The sequence below is a fragment of the Chaetodon trifascialis genome, chromosome 2 (genome assembly GCF_039877785.1).
Source record: "Chaetodon trifascialis isolate fChaTrf1 chromosome 2, fChaTrf1.hap1, whole genome shotgun sequence".
NCBI classification, from domain to species: domain Eukaryota; kingdom Metazoa; phylum Chordata; class Actinopteri; order Chaetodontiformes; family Chaetodontidae; genus Chaetodon; species Chaetodon trifascialis.
The window spans coordinates 29532502-29550791 of NC_092057.1; the positions used below are offsets into that span (position 1 = coordinate 29532502).

General features: G+C 41.9%; 1 protein-coding gene across 2 annotated transcripts in view; it reads left to right on the forward strand.

Annotated features, from left to right (window-relative positions):
- Positions 1-18290, forward strand: part of tenm3 (teneurin transmembrane protein 3) — a 327457-nt gene that overhangs the window by 190210 nt on the left and 118957 nt on the right. For both annotated transcript variants that reach the window (XM_070970867.1, XM_070970875.1), the window contains 4 exons: positions 5193-5339; positions 7541-7671; positions 7817-7905; positions 15788-15907. In XM_070970867.1, coding sequence (XP_070826968.1) covers positions 5193-5339; positions 7541-7671; positions 7817-7905; positions 15788-15907 — 487 coding nt within the window. The remainder of the gene's footprint in view (positions 1-5192; positions 5340-7540; positions 7672-7816; positions 7906-15787; positions 15908-18290) is intronic.

Here is an 18290-nt window from a genome sequence, read left to right on the forward strand (position 1 = left end):
ATAAATAATGAAATTATTAAGAGTGATATAGACGACAAAGCAGGGTGTGCTGTAGAATGTGGCTTCCACTGCCTGTCCTCAGGTTCTCAGTCACATCTGATCACTGTCATCTCCAGCTGCCGCCTGTCCATATATGGTCATTTCTGGCTCCAAAAAAACAGCCAAATGGTGTGCTGGCCATAATGCCACATTCCACGCTTCAGTACTGCAGTCCATAAACTAATGGGTGACGTTATTCTGGATCCGCAGTCAGAGACAGCCCATAAAATAAGTGTTTTTAATTGGAGAATGTAAAAACTTTCTAGATGTGAGTTAATAACAACAATTTAAAAACTTGTCCAACATCTGTTCGACATTTTTTTTTCCATCTAAATGCTTCTGTATTTACTGAAAAGGTACTAGATCTCAATCTTAATAAGTGAAAAAGTATTTTTAGATTCTTTCTCAGGTTCATTTTTGAAGATATTATTTCTGAAACTATTTTTCATCAATTGTCTTTTGTCCTTCTTCCCCCCTGTATGGTTTAAATGTGAATGAAAATACATTTGAATGAACTGTTAAATTTACTCTGTTGAGGTTCTACTGCTGTGTCTTTCTCCATGTTATTGCACTCCCATGATCCCAGCTCTTTCTTCTTGTCCTCCTCTTCCTTTGGCTGCCATTTCCATCTGTCCATCAGAGAGTATATTTGGCAGTGTTGCTTTTGTTTCGATTTACTTTTTTTCCCTAATTTTCCTCCCTCTCTCCCTCGTGCCCTCTCCTATTCTCAGGATATAAAGGTAATTCATGCCAAAGACTTAATAAAGGCCTTACTGTCCCAAAATGCAACACTTCACACTCTGCTTTGTTAACTTTAACTTCTTTGGATCTGATTTATTCCATTTCATTTTCTTTTCCCTGTCTTTCCCTTCGTCTCACTTAATGTCCTTCTAAACGCTCAGTATATCTGTTTTTTTTGTTTTGTCTTATTGTGTTCTTACTTCTGTTGTTATTTCTGTAGTCTCAATGTTTTATTTGTCTTGGTTGTTTTTCTAGTTACATACATCATTTTTGACCCTGTCTCTGATTCTTACACACAAAACGAATGTTCCAAATGTGGATGCACACACATACCACTCACACACAAACATGGAAATGCACTTATTTAAATACACACAAATCCAAGGTGTTTGACTACTGTTTTGTCTTGCATCCACAAGCCTGATATATATATCTGTTAATTTAGCCAGCTGCTGTCCCCCTGTCTTCCGTCTATCTGTCTTCACGTTCCCGTCTCTCTATTTTTCTTTCTTTTCCTCCTCACCACCTCTCCATCTTTCCACCCATCCCTCGTTCTGTCTCTCCAGCTGGGCTTTGCTTGGTTCTGAAACTCACTGTTTATTAATCAGTCTATCTGATTGCCAGCTTGACTGTCAATTGTGTGATCAAGGAATGTCCAACAGAGGCATAAAGTATAGCCTTCGGAGGCATGCAGTCCAAACCACCCTGTCCTCTCTATACTTTGTGCACTGTGTATCTGTCTACCTGTTGTGTTTTCACATGGATTTTAACAAATGATTTTGTTTTTTTACACTGACTAGATGAACAAGATCAGAGGAATCCATATTTCTTAAGCAAAAAAAAAGCTACCTTTAAAAGAGAAGTTAAAGTCTTGTTAAATATCTTTCAGATTTGGTTAGATTTCACTTTGAAAAATTCTCTGAATGTTTTGCTTTCAACTTTGAATTTTTTTGTTTGTTTGTTTGTATGACTTGCTTTTCATTATCATACTGTGCACAATAACATCTTCTTTCTTTTCTTTACAGATGAAAAAATATAACTTTTAATCAATTTTCAATCAAAACTTTGCAGCACACAGAAGCCATTTTGGCTGTTTGCAATCTTAGTGGTTCATGTGAAACTACAACATAAGTGCATTTCACCAAAGGCTGACTGTCTGTCTGTCTGTCAGTCTGTCTCTCACATGGGTAAATGTATTGATCTGTCTTATTTGTATATCAATCTGTCTTTCAGTCTGTCAGTCCATTTGTCGGAGAAAGGTCCATCACACAGGGCCAAATGCCTTTATACACATGAGGATTTAACCAATAGGGGCCTCTGAAGTCCTTTTGAAGGTATTTTTGGACTGAAGCTGCTGACAACTAGTATTTTGCCCTCACATGTAACGTGTTTAAATTTCAAAATTTGTATGCCAAAAATAAGTATTGAGGATTTTCTTAAGAAGAGGTGAAGAAGGCTTCTGAAACAGTCTTGCCAGGACAGTAAACTCTTGAGTTCACCCCAGGATGTTTATAATAATGTATATTTAGGTATTATGTAAAAGGTAAGTAAGCAGTGATTTGATTTTTCATGAACATTTGATGGAAGCCTGAATATTTCCAACTCAATCTAATAAAAACACACTCACATGCCACTGTCAAAATATGTTGTGCTGTTTGGCTGGTACAGAATTGCATAAATCATTAAGAATGCACATAGCCAGTAAAAATTCAAACTGCTACAGTTTCACAAATTACCACAGTTGCAGGTATTGGTTAGAAATGATGATACTGATGGTAATGAAATGAAGCTGTTACACTGGTCTTAAGGGTTTGACTTTGCTCTTTCACTAATTTAAGTGAGACATTTACACCTGTGTGTAAAGGTGTGTGTTTGTATGTCTGTGTGTGTTTGTGGGGGATGAGGAAGGAGCTAGGATGGGTTGTTGAACAATCCAGAGAAAAAACTGGTGGTCCTGGTGCTGATGGAGCTGTACCAGCAGCTGTATGGAAGCTTTCTGAAGAAGCTGGTCTGCCTCTATCCTGCTGGCCTGCTGTCTGGCTCTGGCATCATGCAGAACACTCTTGGACACTTGATCCTGTCCTGTGAGCCACGTAGCTTTTCACATGATGCGTTCCAGTCTTTGTTTGGTGTGGGTAGAGGATGTGGGGGACCACACAGTGATGGAGGAGTTGAGGACAGTTTCGATGGTAGCTCTGTAGTACTGGGTGTGAACTTTCAGGGAGACCATACACTATCTTCTGGAAGCAGTCTAGAGAAGAACGTCCTCTGATGGATTTGCTTGATGACCAGCTTGATGGAAGAGTAGCTGGATGTCCAGTCATTTGTGTACAGAAAGAACAGATATTGAGAGAAGACACAACCTTGTGGAGCACCAATACTGGTGGTGATGGGGGAGACACATAGTCAGTGGCATTGCTCGGGTCTTTTGGGGCTTTCCAAGCAAGAAATCCCTTGGGCCCCCACCCCACCCTTGCACACTGCAAGAATTGGGTTTTTGCACACATAAATGCCCAATTTCTGGGACATTTGAGATGAATACTGAAAAAATAGATTAGTGGTTCTCAAAGTGAGGTCCAGGGACCAACAGACATCCCTGAAAGCCCAGGCCTATCAATAATCTTTGTTGTACATAAGTGGCTGGGGCCCCCCTAGTGGCCAGGGGCTCCAAGCAACTGCCTGGCTTGCCTGACCAAAAGCCCCGCCCCTGTGCATGGTAATCCCTTTGAAAGTTTTTATTTGTCCATAGAAGTACACAGACTTTTTCTCGCAGAGAGAGTGCACATTAAACATGCAGATGGCCAGGAGTGGAGTGTGGTGTCCTGTCTTCCTCCACTCGCAGAGTGCACTGACTCACTGACCCCTATAGCTCTGCACAAGGTGCTTGTGTGCTGGCCAGTCTCTCCAGTCTCTTACAGAGAGTACACAGTCATGGATTTGAATGGAAAAAGCTAGAGATGAAGCAGTTAGCCTTAATTTTTTTGATGTGAAAGAGCCAATCATATTCCAATCATAGCTGCAATCATAAGTGCATAATGGAGAAAAACAAGAAATATGAAAGAAAGAATCAGGAGCACTGAAACACTGTGGCTGCCAACATGGAAGGCAGGTTTCAAACACCAAGTGACACATACTGTACCTGTTTCTGTCATTCTGTCTGTCATTCAGAACAAGATATACTTAACAAATGATGAAAACATTCACCTTTGTAACATTGAATGTACATGGCATCCGCACTCAATCTGTAAGGATTAAAATCAACATAAAATTAAAATCAACATAAAGCCCAGCTTAAAGGCTCATATATGTTTCAAAAGAGAAACACCTAACTCAGAATGACAATATCTCAATATCTCAAATTTAAACAATTTGATAAAATATTTTTAACAGTGTACAACAATAAACCTCTGCATCTATTTACACTCACCAACTTTGCTGCCCCACAAATGATGTCCCATCCTTTGCCCACAACTTTGTCTCCCTACTTTGTGACCCATCATATACCATGATAACTGGAGACCTCAAAACTGTACTCAACCCCACAATTGACTGCTCAAGTACTTCTGGTAGATTAAGAAACTGGCATTGCCTTGAAGTAATAAAAGAATAGATGGAAGATTTTGGACTTAATGATGGTTGGAGAATTAGAAACCCATCATTGAGAGAATCTTCATATTGTTCCACCCTCAATCAGTCTTCCTCCAGGACTGACATTTTTCTTGTAAGCAACTCACTAACCAAAACATACCTTAAAAACACACACAGTTCATTCAATCATGATCAGTGATCATGTCTCACAGAATACCCCCATGTCGATAAATGAATGAGCAGTAGCTACTACTCCCTCATTAACCCTACTTCAGAAAAATTTGACCTCTTTGGGAAATTGATTAACTTAGAGGCATGTCTTCATTTTCTTTCTTTCTTTTTTTTTTTAACTCTAAGCCGCAGTCTTGATTTCTTGATTTAGACCACACTATGTGTATTTGTTTTTATTTCATCAGATGTGTGAACTGAGGAATATCCAGTGTGGTGTAGGAGGATTTCACTCAGCAGTGTGTAACACCTGCAATGAACCCTGCCTCATGCCTTTAGAGGCTGCCTACCCACCTCAGGCTGTTTCTGACTTTCAGAGGAGATTTATTGTCCATGGTGGTCTCAGTGCTGTTTCAGAAGCTTTTCCAAGCTGAGAGGAAAACACTGAATATTGTATGTTGCATTTTTGGCATGAAAATGATCCAGTGTGAAAAATATGGATTCGTGTCACTTTTCAGAGCTCCAGTACAAAAGCATCTCCAAAAAATGTTTATTGGTTGAAGCCTATTTCACACCCTGATGGCCAGCCATGATCCAATCCCATTCACTCATACTGCTCTAACTTTTCTAACTGTATGTTTGTCCCCTGTGCCCAGAGGGTTGCCCAGGTCTCTGCAACAATAATGGACGATGCACCCTGGAAGCCAGTGGGTGGCACTGCATCTGCCAATCAGGATGGAGAGGGGCTGGGTGTCATGTAGCCATGGAAACACTCTGTACTGATGGCAAGGACAATGAAGGAGGTATATTAGCTCAGTATGCTTTCCAGTGAATGTTAGAAGTTGTAGTAAGTAAGAAAGTACCTGCCTTCTGCTTGGATCACGCTGCATAAATGCAGCCCAATTTTGAGATGATTTTCTTGTGGCCAATGAATTTCCAGCATCATGGCCAATTAAGAATGACTATGGGACGTCTATACCTGTTTAGTTTGACATGCTTAATGACCTGTCGTGCAGCACGACACTTGTCTTGACATGGCTATACTATCTCCCATGATACGTTCCTTACTGTTGACCTATCAAGTGCTCTCTCCAGAGCACCTGATTTGTGCTCTCTCTGAACTTGAGTGTGATCAAATAAGATGTGCCATGATTGGTTGGGGTCATATTCATGTAGTCCTGCCAGTCTCCCAGGCAAGACATGGCAAGATTTTATGGCTCTGTGATCTCTAGATCTGAAATGCTGACCATTGTCAAAGACAAAAATATTGTGTAGTGTGATCCCGACATCAAGCACCCAGATATATAAGCAAAGGCACTGGCTTACGAAAAGAACAGACATTCAAGGGATCCTCATCAGTAATGTTATGTTATGTGTTGAACATGTATCAGCCAGTATATTATTATCTACTATTTTAAACTCTCAAATATCAATGTTCTTTTCAGCTTCATCTGAGAAAAATTAAAAGCATGCATCTAAATCATGATTGGGTTACTCTGGTGCTGAAAGCTGCACTTTGATGCATAGTGTACCTGCAGCAGGTTGTACACTATGCACCTTGCTCACTTTGCTGCACCTATGGCTTCACAGCTGCCAAAGGAATGCAGAACATGTAGTATCAACCTTGACGTGGCAGTGGAGTGAAAGCACTGCCAAACATCAATCAGCATTGGGTCTTTCATGTGTACTAATTGGAGAAGCTGTAGAGAAAGGGAAATCTCTGAAAATGTTTCAGACAAGAAATTACAAGAGTTATTTGTAGAAGAAATACTTTGGAATTGAAACATCAGCCATTAGCACTTTCACCTTACAAATACTGTAGTGCTGATATACAATGTGAAGCCCTAAACTAGGGTACTCAGTTTGATGAGAGCATTATGATAATTAAAGACAGTCAGTATGAGTGGGCAAATAAATTTGTTTACACAGTCACCTTGTGGGGATAAAATGCAGGTCCCCATAATGTAAATAATACAATTTTAGGATGAAGACTGTTGTTAATGTTAGTTTAAGGTTAGGGTCAGGTTAAGTTTAGGGTAAGTCTCCAGGAAGTAAATGTAAGTCTATGTAAAAAATGTTGGAAAACATAATTGTGTGTGTGTGTGTGTGTGTGTGTGTGTGTGTGTGTGTGTGTGTGTGTGTGTGTGTGTAACAAAGACAAATGGCAGCTAGTATCACATTACCTTATATACCTCCTCCTATCCCTCCATCTTTCCATCAATCTCTCCACTCTACTCCTCCTCCTGTCTTGCTCCCTGTCCTTCACCTAACCCTCCCTTCTTTATCTTTTTTTTCATCATTTCATAACTGCTTCTCATCTTTGCAGACCTCCATCCATCCTTCCTTACACCTTAACTATAGCTTCATTCTTCTTGGCAGCACCTAATAAATACATACTGCTCACATACTAATTCTTCACCCATTCTCCACCCATGAAAAGCCCCACAAGTACAGTGGGCACTTATTTTCAAAAATTGGTGCAGGACTTGTGAAGCCTATGAGCAATGCAAGAGATGCAATGATTTCACTATTGAAGCCTAGTCTTGTTTTCTTTTCATTACATTCTCTCCATTGGTGCCTTTTTATTCATTCCCACCCCAGAAACCCATCCATGTTTGATAAAGCTTATTTAGACAACACAGCATTTCTCACGTCCTCCAAACTCCCCCAATTATAGATGGTATATGTGACCATGCTCCCCACACATCATCCTCTGTTTTTATCTTTTTTTATCCCTCCATCCTTATTCCTGCTACATTCCTCTGTCGTCACTGTATGCCTGCATTGTTGATTGTTCTTAATCTCTTCATAATCCCTCATTGCTTCTTAATCCCTCATTCCTCCATCTATCCTTATCCTGTTTTCATCCCTCAATCCACCCTTCATCCACCTGGAACTTTTCCATCATCCATGTGACATCTTTCCATACTTCAGCCTTCTGTGTCTGGTTCCAGTCCTTCCTTCTCAGGTTTCTGAGTATAATGACTTTGTGTATGTGTTTCAGATGGACTGGCTGACTGTATGGACCCAGACTGTTGTCTGCAGCCCTCCTGTCAGAACCAGTTGTACTGCAGAGGGTCACCTGACCCAGTGGAGGTGCTCAGCCAGTCTCCATCCTCATTGGCTCCTCAGCAAGTAAGGAGCTCTGATCAGAAATGAAGTCAAAATAAGAATTGAGTTGTCACTTCCTGGTACACATCCACATCATATTTCAGTGTAGCAAACAAATCAGAGAGGGACAGCAGCCTCTGTCTCTATTTATTTCTATTTGTTTCCTTAGGCTGCCAGGTCTTTCTACCAGCGCATTCACTTCTTAGTTGGTCCTGAATCCACTCACGTCATCACTGGAGACAGTCCATTCAATAAAAGGTAACCATGTCTCTCTCTGTCCCACTCTGCCCCCTGTATTCTGGACATACAACAACAGTGTTAGTCGGCCAGTCACATGAGTGATCAGACAAGTTGTTAACAAATCCACAGTTTAATCATGCATTTCAAACTGTATTTGGAAATGAAAGCACCGGTTTGCTGTAAATATCTAGATTTTGCAGAGCTATTTCCTCAGCAGTTTCTTTTTTAATGTGTTCACCTGTGTTTTCAAATAGGGTTAGGGTTAGGCTAAAAATAAGCTATTTAAAAGGTAAAAAAATTTAACAAAATATATATATATATACACCAGTCTGTTTTTTCAGGAGTGAAGTCTGTTTTTCCGAACCACAGTCTGTTTTTTCAGAAAGAAACCCAAGCTGAGAGTTAATGTAACGCATAGAGTTATGGCAATGGCAGTGTAGAGGCAGAGGTGTAGTGTGAAGAGTGTCAGGGGGGTTCTGGGCCTTGTTGATAAGGCTGACAGCAGCTGGGAAGAAACTGTTCTTGTGGCGTGAGGTTTTTGTCCTGATGGACCGCAGCCTCCTGCCCGAGAGGAGTTACTCGAAGAGTGTGTGACCGGGGTGGGAGGGATCAGCCACAGACTTTCCTGCACGCCTCAGGGTTCTGGAGGTGTACAGGTCCTGAAGAGACGAGAGATTGCAGCCAATCACCTTCTCTGCAGACCGAATGACACACTGCAGTCTGCCCTTGTCCTTGGTAGTGGCAGCAGCCTACCAGATGGTGATGGAGGAGCTGAGGATGGACTCAATGATGGCTGTGTAGAAGTGCACCATCATTGTCTTTGGCAGATTGAATTTCTTCAGCTGCCTTAGGAAGCTCATCCTCTGCTGTGCTTTCTTGATGAGGGACCTGATGTTCGGCTCCCACTTGAAGTCCTGGGAGATGATAGTTCCCAGGAAGCTGAAAGACTCCACAGTGTCAATCGCGGAGTCACAGAGGGTGATGGGGGCAGGTGAGGCTGAGTTCTTCCTGTACTCCACAACCATCTCCACTGTCTTTAGAGCGTTGAGCTCTAGGTTGTTCTGGTTGCACCAGGTCACCAGATGGTCAACCTCGTACCTGTTGACGGACTCATCACCATTGGAGATGAGTCCGACGAGGCTGGTGTCGTCCGCAAACTTCAGGAGCTTGATGGACTGATGACTGGAGGTGCAGCTGTACAGGGAGAAGAGCAGAGGAGAAAGAACGCAGCCCTGGGAGGATCTGGTGCTGATGGTCTTTGAGTCGGAGACATTTTTCCCCAGCTTCACGCACTGTTTCCTGTCAGACAGGAAGTCTGTAATCCACCTGCAGGTGGAGTCAGGTACGCTCAGCTAGGAGAGCCTCTCCTGAAGCAGTGTTGGGATGATGGCATTAAAGGCAGAGCTGAAACCCACAAACAGGATCCTGGCATAGGTTCCTGTGGAATCCAGGTGCTGGAGGATGAAGTGGAGGGCCAAGTTGACTGCATTGTCTACAGACCTGTTGGTTCTGTAGGCAAACTGCAGGGGGTCCAGGAGAGAGTCAGTGATGTCCTTGAGGTGTGAGAGCACAAAGCGCTCAAAGGACTTCATGACCACAGAGGTCAGGGCGACAGGTCTGAAGTTGTTAAGTCCTGTGGTCCTTGGTTTCTTGGGAAGAAGGGATGATGGTTGAAGACTTGAAGCAGGCTGGCACGTGACATGTCTCCAGTGAGGTGTTAAAAATGTCTCTGAACACTGGAGACAGCTGATCAGCGCAGTGCTTCAAGGCCGATGGGGAGACAGAATCCGGTCCAGCTGCTTTCCGGGGGTTCTGTCTCCTGAAGAGTTTCTTGACGTCCCTCTCATGGATGGAAAGAGTCGTCTCTGAGGTGGGTGAGGAGGGGAGGGGGAACCTTTAAGGTGGACATTGGTGGAGGTGACTGGAGCTGGAGCTGTTGGGAGGTGTCATGGGGGATGGCTGCTGGACTGTCCCTTTGTCTTTCAAAGCAGCAGTAGAACTCGTTCAGGTCGTTGTCTAGGTGTTGATCATTGATGGAGTGGGGGGCTTTAGGCCTGTAATTGGTGATCTGCCTGAGCCCTTTCCAGCCAGACACAGTGTCATTTAGCCTCTTTCACCGCCTTGCTAAACTTGTACGTCGCCTCTTGGGTCTGTCTTTGTTCCCACTCCTGAAGGCCTCTTCCTTTGCCAACCTTAGCTTTCTGAGTTTGGCTGTGAACCATGGTTTGTCATTGTTGTAACTCACTCTGGTGCGTGATGGAACACAGCAGTCCTCACAGAAGCTGATGTAGGACGTCACAGCCTCCGTGTACTCATCCAGACTGTTGGTAGCAGTCCTGAACACATCCCAGTCAGTAGAGTCCAAACACGCCTGGAGATCCTCCACAGCCTCACTGGTCCACTTCCTTGATGTCCTCACTACAGGGTTGCAGAGCTTTAGTTTCTGCCTGTACACAGGAATCAGGTGGACCATGACATGGTCAGAGTGGCTCAGTGCAGCACAGAGGACAGCGTGATAAGCATCCCTGACAGTGGTGTAACAGTGATCCAGAATATTCTCCTCTCTGGTCGGGCATTTAATAAACTGTCTGTATTTAGGGAGCTCGTGAGCTCGCTAAAGAGTCCGGGTTGGTCCGCTCCACACACAGTATCTGGTTGGCAAGCACGCGCTGTGCGTCCAGCACGCTGGCCTGCGGCAGGATGTAAACGCCAACCAGAATGAATGAAGCGAACTCACAGGGTGAATAAAAAGACTTACAGTTAATGATAAAAGATTCCAGGTCAGGAGAGCAGTGCTGCTGGATCACTGTCACGTCATTGCACCAACCACCGTTGATGTAGAAACAGATTCCTCCATCTTCAGTTTTGCCGGAAAGTTCCATGTCTCTGTCCGCGTGGTATAGTGTGAAGCCTGCCAGCTGCAGCGCAGAGTCCGGTATTAATCCACACAGCCATGTCTTGATGCAGTACAAAACCACAGATGAAGAAAAGTCCCTGTTTTTACCCAACAGCAGTTGCAATTCCTCCAGTTTGTTGGGCAGTGAACGCACGTTAGAGAGAAATATTCCCGGTAACGCTGTGCGCTATGTTTTATCATGTAAGTAATGTTTCTTTTGGTATGGAGAATGAAGGATATGACAGATTTGAGCAGTGTCAGGCATCTGTTATCTGTAAATTCAGAGGGAAATAAATCACCTTGCTTAACCAGAGCTTCTTCACAGTTCTTCAAAGAAAGGGTAAAATGACTTCATGTTCTTCTACACGAACACTGTTGTTTTTCTTCACAGTGAGATCATGGATTATTTGTGTCTCGTCTCTGTTTGCTTGACTCATAATGATTCTGTCCGCAGGTTATAGCTTACCCTACTTTTGTTTGCCATAATATGCACGGTTGCAGGTTGCCTTTCTCTCTGGATATAATAAAGAACATGGAATGAGACAGAGATCACAATTGAAAGACTTAAGGTCTGCCTTTTTTCCTTGCCAAAAGACATTTCTGCCCACATCTACCTCAGATATAACATTCATTAAATATGATAAGAGAGAAAGAGAGGGTGGTGGCCTGCAAAATATATAGTGAAAGGCAGAGGTACTGACAGGGAAGAAACATGATGGCAATTCTGTTCGGCCATTTTTCTGCTTTTGTCACATTTTTTATGCTAGCCTGAATGTTTCATAAGAGCAGAGGGCCACAACCCTGTAATAAAAATGTCCTGTATTTCCATAATGGAATGACCCTTCAACCTTATAATAAAAATATTTTATTAGACCTTGAGTGTGTGTGTGAGAGAGAGCGGGACCGAGAAAGAAAGAGAGAGAGAAAAAGTGTGTGTGCAATCCTGACTCTTAGGAATAATGTTTATATACAACTAATTTGCATTCATGATTACATTGTGGTGACATCGTAATCGAGGCCTGGATTATGTTCAAGTCAATATTTCTGTGAGTGAATGAAACAGATTTCTATACAGTGAGTCACTGGAGAGTGTGATTATTATTATTATTATTATTATTATTATTATTGGTATTATGTGTAATGAGACTTCCTCGCTGTTCAAAGCTGATCAGTTCACTTTATTTTTATTATGTTTATATGATTATTTACTTATTAGATCTCTACCCACAGAAATTATGCCACTGTGTTTTGAAAATACCTAACTCTACAGGCTGTCAAACCGGCAGTTAATTCAGTTTAACTTAATTTCATTTGTCTCTTCTTTGTGTAGCAATATTACCTTATAATAAATTATGTAGCAGTATTACTACTTTAAAATTAAAGCTCTTCGCTCATTAAAGTTTAGGTGAACAAAATTAATCAATATTCATACAATAACAGAATTGAATTTACATTAATTACATTACATTATATTCTCCTCCTTAAATAAGGGTACTCAATAGCCCCTGACTTTATTCAGTCTTGACTTGTGTACAGTAACTTCAACACTTCTTACACAGAAACTCATATAACCAGTTTCTGTAAAAATGAAAGGTTTATTAAGTCTACACACATGCACAAATGAATGGATGAATACAACTATAAATAAATAAGGACAAGGGTAATGAATACAGCAATGAGTGATTAATGCATGCATGAATGAAAGTATGAGTACAGCACAAACAATTAATGACTGAGTGAGGACCAGTGTATAAAAGATAACACAGGAGAAAAAATTTAAGCACTGATGGGTGAACTCACACTAATGCACCATTTAGCAGCTGAGAGGCTGAAGCATGAGTGAAAAACTTCAATTCACTTCAATATTATTACCAGATTTATAGGAGATACTACATATAACCTCTTCAGCACTATCAGTCATCTCAAGCATTAACTCCAATATACCCCAAGGAAAAGTAGAGTTTCACCTGGTTTGGGTAACAGGGAAGAGGTTGCTCTGAAGGGGAGGAGAGGAGAAGCAGTGTTGATTCTCACTGTCAGACATTCTTTGGTGCACTCGGTTCCACGTTGCAGCTGGGCCAGCTCATATGTCTCTTTCTGTCATGTGGAGCCTCCTGGAGCTTTCAGGCATTTTCTGGCATTTCTAGTCTCATGTGACGACTTCGGCTTGAGTCAGCTGTCTCTCTCAGCAGGCAGCAAAGTGATAACATCTTCACAATAAACCTGTCAACACTGGAATTTAAAAATAAGGGAAGTTTTCTGGTACCCCGCCCTGGGCGGTCCTACCACTCTCTCCACAGAGCCCTTACATTTAGACAAGAGTACTCACAGTGAATCCTACAGTCACCACTAGGCAACCACTTGCTTTAAAATATCAGAGTAACAAGGACTGGGTTAACGAGTTCCTCCAGTTAGTGACTACAATGATGTGGTCAGTCGGATACCTCTCTAAAAAGTGAAATACTGTGAACTTTGACCCGCACTGTTCTTCATCAAGTACAGGCAAGCCTCCTCCCATTTGATGAGATGTAAACTTTCAGCCTTCTTGAACTACCTCTCACGTTGATCCATCTTCTTGCTCTTGCTCATGTTCATGTTAACATGTTCATGTTCATGTTCATGTTCATGTTCATGTTCATGTTCTTATTTTTATTGGCAGGTGTCATTTGAGTGAAAGACTCTTCATCACTAGATGTTACAGCTAATGACTTTAAAACTAACTTTTTAGAAAGCTTAGAAATATGGGAGATTTACAGGAAAACCTTTAAATGGAAAGAAAGTGGGAGAGAAGGGTAAAATACAGGAGAATCCTGAGAAAAACGGGAGGATTGACTGCTTCACACACACCCCCACTGGGATGCGCTACAGATGTGATGGCAGAGTTTGTCACCGCTCCAAACAGACAAAATGTGTGTCTCTACTTCAGATAGAGTTTCCATTACAACCTTACATTCATTATTTTCATCACAGGCCATGATCAGTTTTCTTGTCAGACATTTACACATTAAAAGTCTGAACACATGGCATTTAGCTACAACAGTGGAGTGAGGACATGGAGCATGTCCTAATAGGCTAATACATAATATTATGTAACCTTTGACACACGTTTAAGGTTAGGCAAAAGAAAAAAAAAAGAAATCAGTGTGAGTTCCATATTACGAAAAATGTCACTGATGACTGAGTTTCTCTCATTACAAGAAAATGGTGAGCGATGATGATGTCTTCTTCTGAAGTCCCACTTGGTTCAGGGTTTAATTGTCCCTGCATCAGCATGTCAACTCAAAACTTTACACTTTTCTTTTTTTATGGTGAATAACACATAACACATCAATTAAAGCTGCAGCAGGTAAGATCGAGAAGAGAGCAGACTTAGCCCGAAAATTTGAACCCGTCACTCCCCCTCCCTCTCCGCTGCACTCATCCTTGCCTCCAAGCCCCTTGCGCCGTCTGCGCAGCTGCCATGACAGCCAGTAACGTTAGCCTTAGCATCGGAAACAAGCTAACTCTGCCCAGCCACTACATCACAGTCACTAACATACCGTACGCACTGCAGAGTGTTACTGTAACAATGACCATATTAGCTTTCTGGTTATTTGTTGTCTTAGCCGTATATGCTGTTGTTGGCAGCGGCGGTATGGGCAGTTTCTCCTTTGTGATTGGCTGTTGCTCCACCATAGCTTTCACTAGACTCCTGACGCCTCTCACAGAGCTGTTTGACTGAGCGTCAGCTGACAGCATGAGCGAAGGAAGGGGGCAGTTTGCAGCGTGTGTGAGTAGTGATTGACACTCCCTCAGACGCTCCTCTGGCTCTGATTGGTTGTTTTGTGTTGGCCGCGGTGGATTCTTGCAAATCGCAGTAGGAGCAGTAAGTGGGCCCAATGGAGCCAGTTTTTTCCACAGATTACATGTTTCATGTACTGCTGTCTGGGCATAGGGACAGTTTTAGCAAATATGACAAAAAATTACTTTCATGCAAGTTACATACTGCAGCTTTAATGTTCATTTCAATTTTGCACTCAGTTTCTCTGCCCTTTGTTCATGCATTTACAATGAAACACTCCCCACATTCCACTTTGAGTTAGTTTGGGTTAGTTTGAGGCCAGTGTGTTATAAGTTGTTCACTTATCACTTAACGTTCCATTAGTGCCAGGCCAGCACCTTCTTTATGACCCAGAGGTCAAGTGAGCAATAGGTTCAGCAGACGTTCATCAGTTCTTTGTGACAGATGTAAAAATCATTTGCAGGTCATCATCAGGGTCAATCACACTGCATTTCATTTCTTTGGTGTTTTGGAGTTTGATGATGCTTTAAATATTGTTTCTGAGGATTTATTTTCCTCATGGATACACTAAATTATTAGATTTATTTTTAAATGGTCAGATTTAAAGCTTTTCTGCTCCAAATCAGCGCTGATGTCAACACAGCTTTGAACCATTCAGAATGAACAGAACACCAACATCTATATGTTACAGTCAAAGTTGTCAACCATGCCATTTGGAAAGTGAAAAATGTGTTTATATTAAAAAAGGTGAAATATAAAGGTGTGTGTGTGTGTGTGTGTGTGTGTGTGTGTGTGTGTGTGTGTGTGTGTGTGTGTGTGTGTGTGTGTGTGTGGTGTAATACTATGCAAAGGAGTGTGATGAGGATGTGCAGGCATGCTATGAGTGCTGTTGTAAAATCAGTGTTGTCCCATTACAGTGCTCCCAGTGGCACAGCTCAGCAGTTACCACCCCAGTTGTTGTTTTAAGTGATGCTTCACTGCACTCTGCAGTTCCCTCACAAGGAGTAACAATGATGATAAGAAAGGCTGCGGGGTGTTTCTGTGTGTAAGTTTGTGAGTATTGTATTTCTCTATGTCTGGCCCAAGACAGTTTTCCAGGACTGCTTTTGCTCAACCACAGAAACTCAGGTCAAATAAACCGGGGTTTCTTTCTATTTAACTCAGTGCACCTTTAGTAATAGAAAAAAACTCTCACTACTATCTCTGTCTGTCTCTCTCTCCAGTTTGGTGTCGATCATTCGAGGTCAGGTGTTGACAGCTGATGGAACACCTCTGATTGGAGTCAATGTGACATTTGTCCACTATCCTGAACATGGACACACTGTAACGCGCAAGGATGGCATGTGTGTATTTTTTATATTTCTACACAGTATTTGTAACCTCTTGTTTTCTATTTGTCTTACATCCTTCCCTAAATGGTTTCACCTGACCCCTTATATCTTAAAGCAGATGCCTTCCCAATTCACGAAATAAACTTCAGTAATGGAAATTATCAACGACAGAACTACCAAATACTACCAGGGCACTGTAGAGCAGGAAGACAGATTATGTATCCAAAGCTGCCAGCGCTCTGTCATTTCCTACACTGATATAATAGATATGATATACCACACCTCACAGTCCTGACTGCACATCTGTGGCCGGCATGAACTGAAACAAACTGTGTACAGCTGTGCACTGCAGTATGTCCTGGTACACTGTTTATATCAGATCAGTCATTGTCTACTTTCTATCTTTCAGTGCAGTCCCTCTGGTTCCACAAGTGTAGTAAAGTTACTTCTGTGCCTATTTCAGTGTAATGACTAAGTGAACACTGGACACAGTCCAGATACATCAGACATTTTACCAATTGCCTATGTACCCATAGGCCAACATAACTGCTGAAACCATATTTCTAAGCACTATACACTTGGAAGTACAGGTGCTGGTCATAAAATTAGAATATCATGGAAAAGTTGATTTATTTCAGTAATTCCATTCAAAAAGTGAAACTTGTATATTCATTACACACAGACTGATATATTTCAAATGTTTAGTTCTTTAATTTTGATGATTTTAAACTAACAACTAATGAAAATCTAAATTTCAGTATCTCAGAAAACTAGAATATCACTTAAGACTGATACAAAAAAAGGATTTCTAAAAATGTTGTCCAACTGAAAAGTATAAACATGAAAAGTATGAGCATGTACAGCACTCAATACTTAGTTGGGGCTCCTTTTGCCTGAATTACTGCAGCAATGCGGCGTGGCATGGAGTCGATCAGGCTGTGGCACTGCTCAGGTGTTATGAGAGCCCAGGTTGCTTTGATGGTGGCCTTCAACTCTTCTGCGTTGTTGAGTCTGGCATCTCGCATCTTCCTCTTCACAATACCCCATAGATTTTCTATGGGGTTAAGGTCAGGGGAGTTTGCTGGCCAATCAAGAACAGGGATACCATGGTCCTTAAAACAGGTACTGGTAGCTTTGGCACTGTGAGCAGGTGCCAAGTCCTGTTGAAAAATTAAATCTGCATCTCCATAAAGTTGGTCAGCAGCAGGAAGCATGAAGTGCTCCAAAACTTCCTGATAGACAGCTGCATTGACCTTGGACCTAAGGAAACACAGTGGACCAACACCAGCAGGTGACATGGCACCCCAAACCATCACTGACTGTGGAAACTTGACACTCGACCTCAGGCAACGTCGATTCTGTGCCTCTCCTCTCTTCCTCCAGACTCTGGGACCTTGATTACCAAAGGACATGCAAAATTTACTTTCATCCGAGAACATGACTGGACCACTCAGCAGCAGTCCAGTCCTTTTTGTCTTTAGCCCAGGTGAGACGCTTCTGACGCTGTCTCTTATTCAAGAGTGGCTTGACACAAGGAATGCGACAGCTGAAAGCCATGTCTTGCATACGTCTGTGAGTGGTGGTTCTTGAAGCACTGACTCCAGCTGCAGTCCACTCTTTGTGAATCTCCCCCGCAGTTTTGAATGGGTTTTGTCTCACCATCCTCTCCAGGGTGCGGTTATCCCCATTGCTTGTACACTTTTTTCTACCACATCTTTTCCTTCCCTTTGCCTTTCTACTAATGTGCTTGGACACAGAGCTCTGTGAACATCCAGCCTCTTTAGCAATGACCTTTTGGGACTTGCCCTCCTTGTGCAAGGTGTCAATGATCGTCTTTTGGACATCTGTCAGGTCAGCAGTCTTCCCCATGATTGTGTAGCTTACAGAACTAGACTGAGAGACCATTTAAAGGCATTTGCAGGTGTTTTGAGTTAATTACTGTAGCTGATTAGAGTGTGGCACCAGATATCTTCAATATTGACCTTTTCCACAATATTCTAATTTTCTGGGATACTCACTTGGGGGTTTTCTTTAGTTGTCAGGTATAATCATCAATATTAAAAGAAGTAAATACTTGAAATATGTCAGTCTGTGTGAAATGAATGTATACATTATACAAGTTTCACTTTTTGAATGGAATTACTGAAAAAAATCAACTGATTCCATGATATTCTAATTTTATGACCAGCACCTGTATTGTTAAGAGAATCTTCACAGACATGTGAGACTTTACAGTCCAAAACTGCCCCCGTAGACCAAACATACCAAAACTGACAAATTCACTCAAGTGTAAGTCTTATCTTATCTTACGTCTTTCTGCAACTCATCTACTCTCAACGTACCCAGTGAATAAGAATTATCACCAAACTGACATTTTGAAATGGTTTCTGTGGCG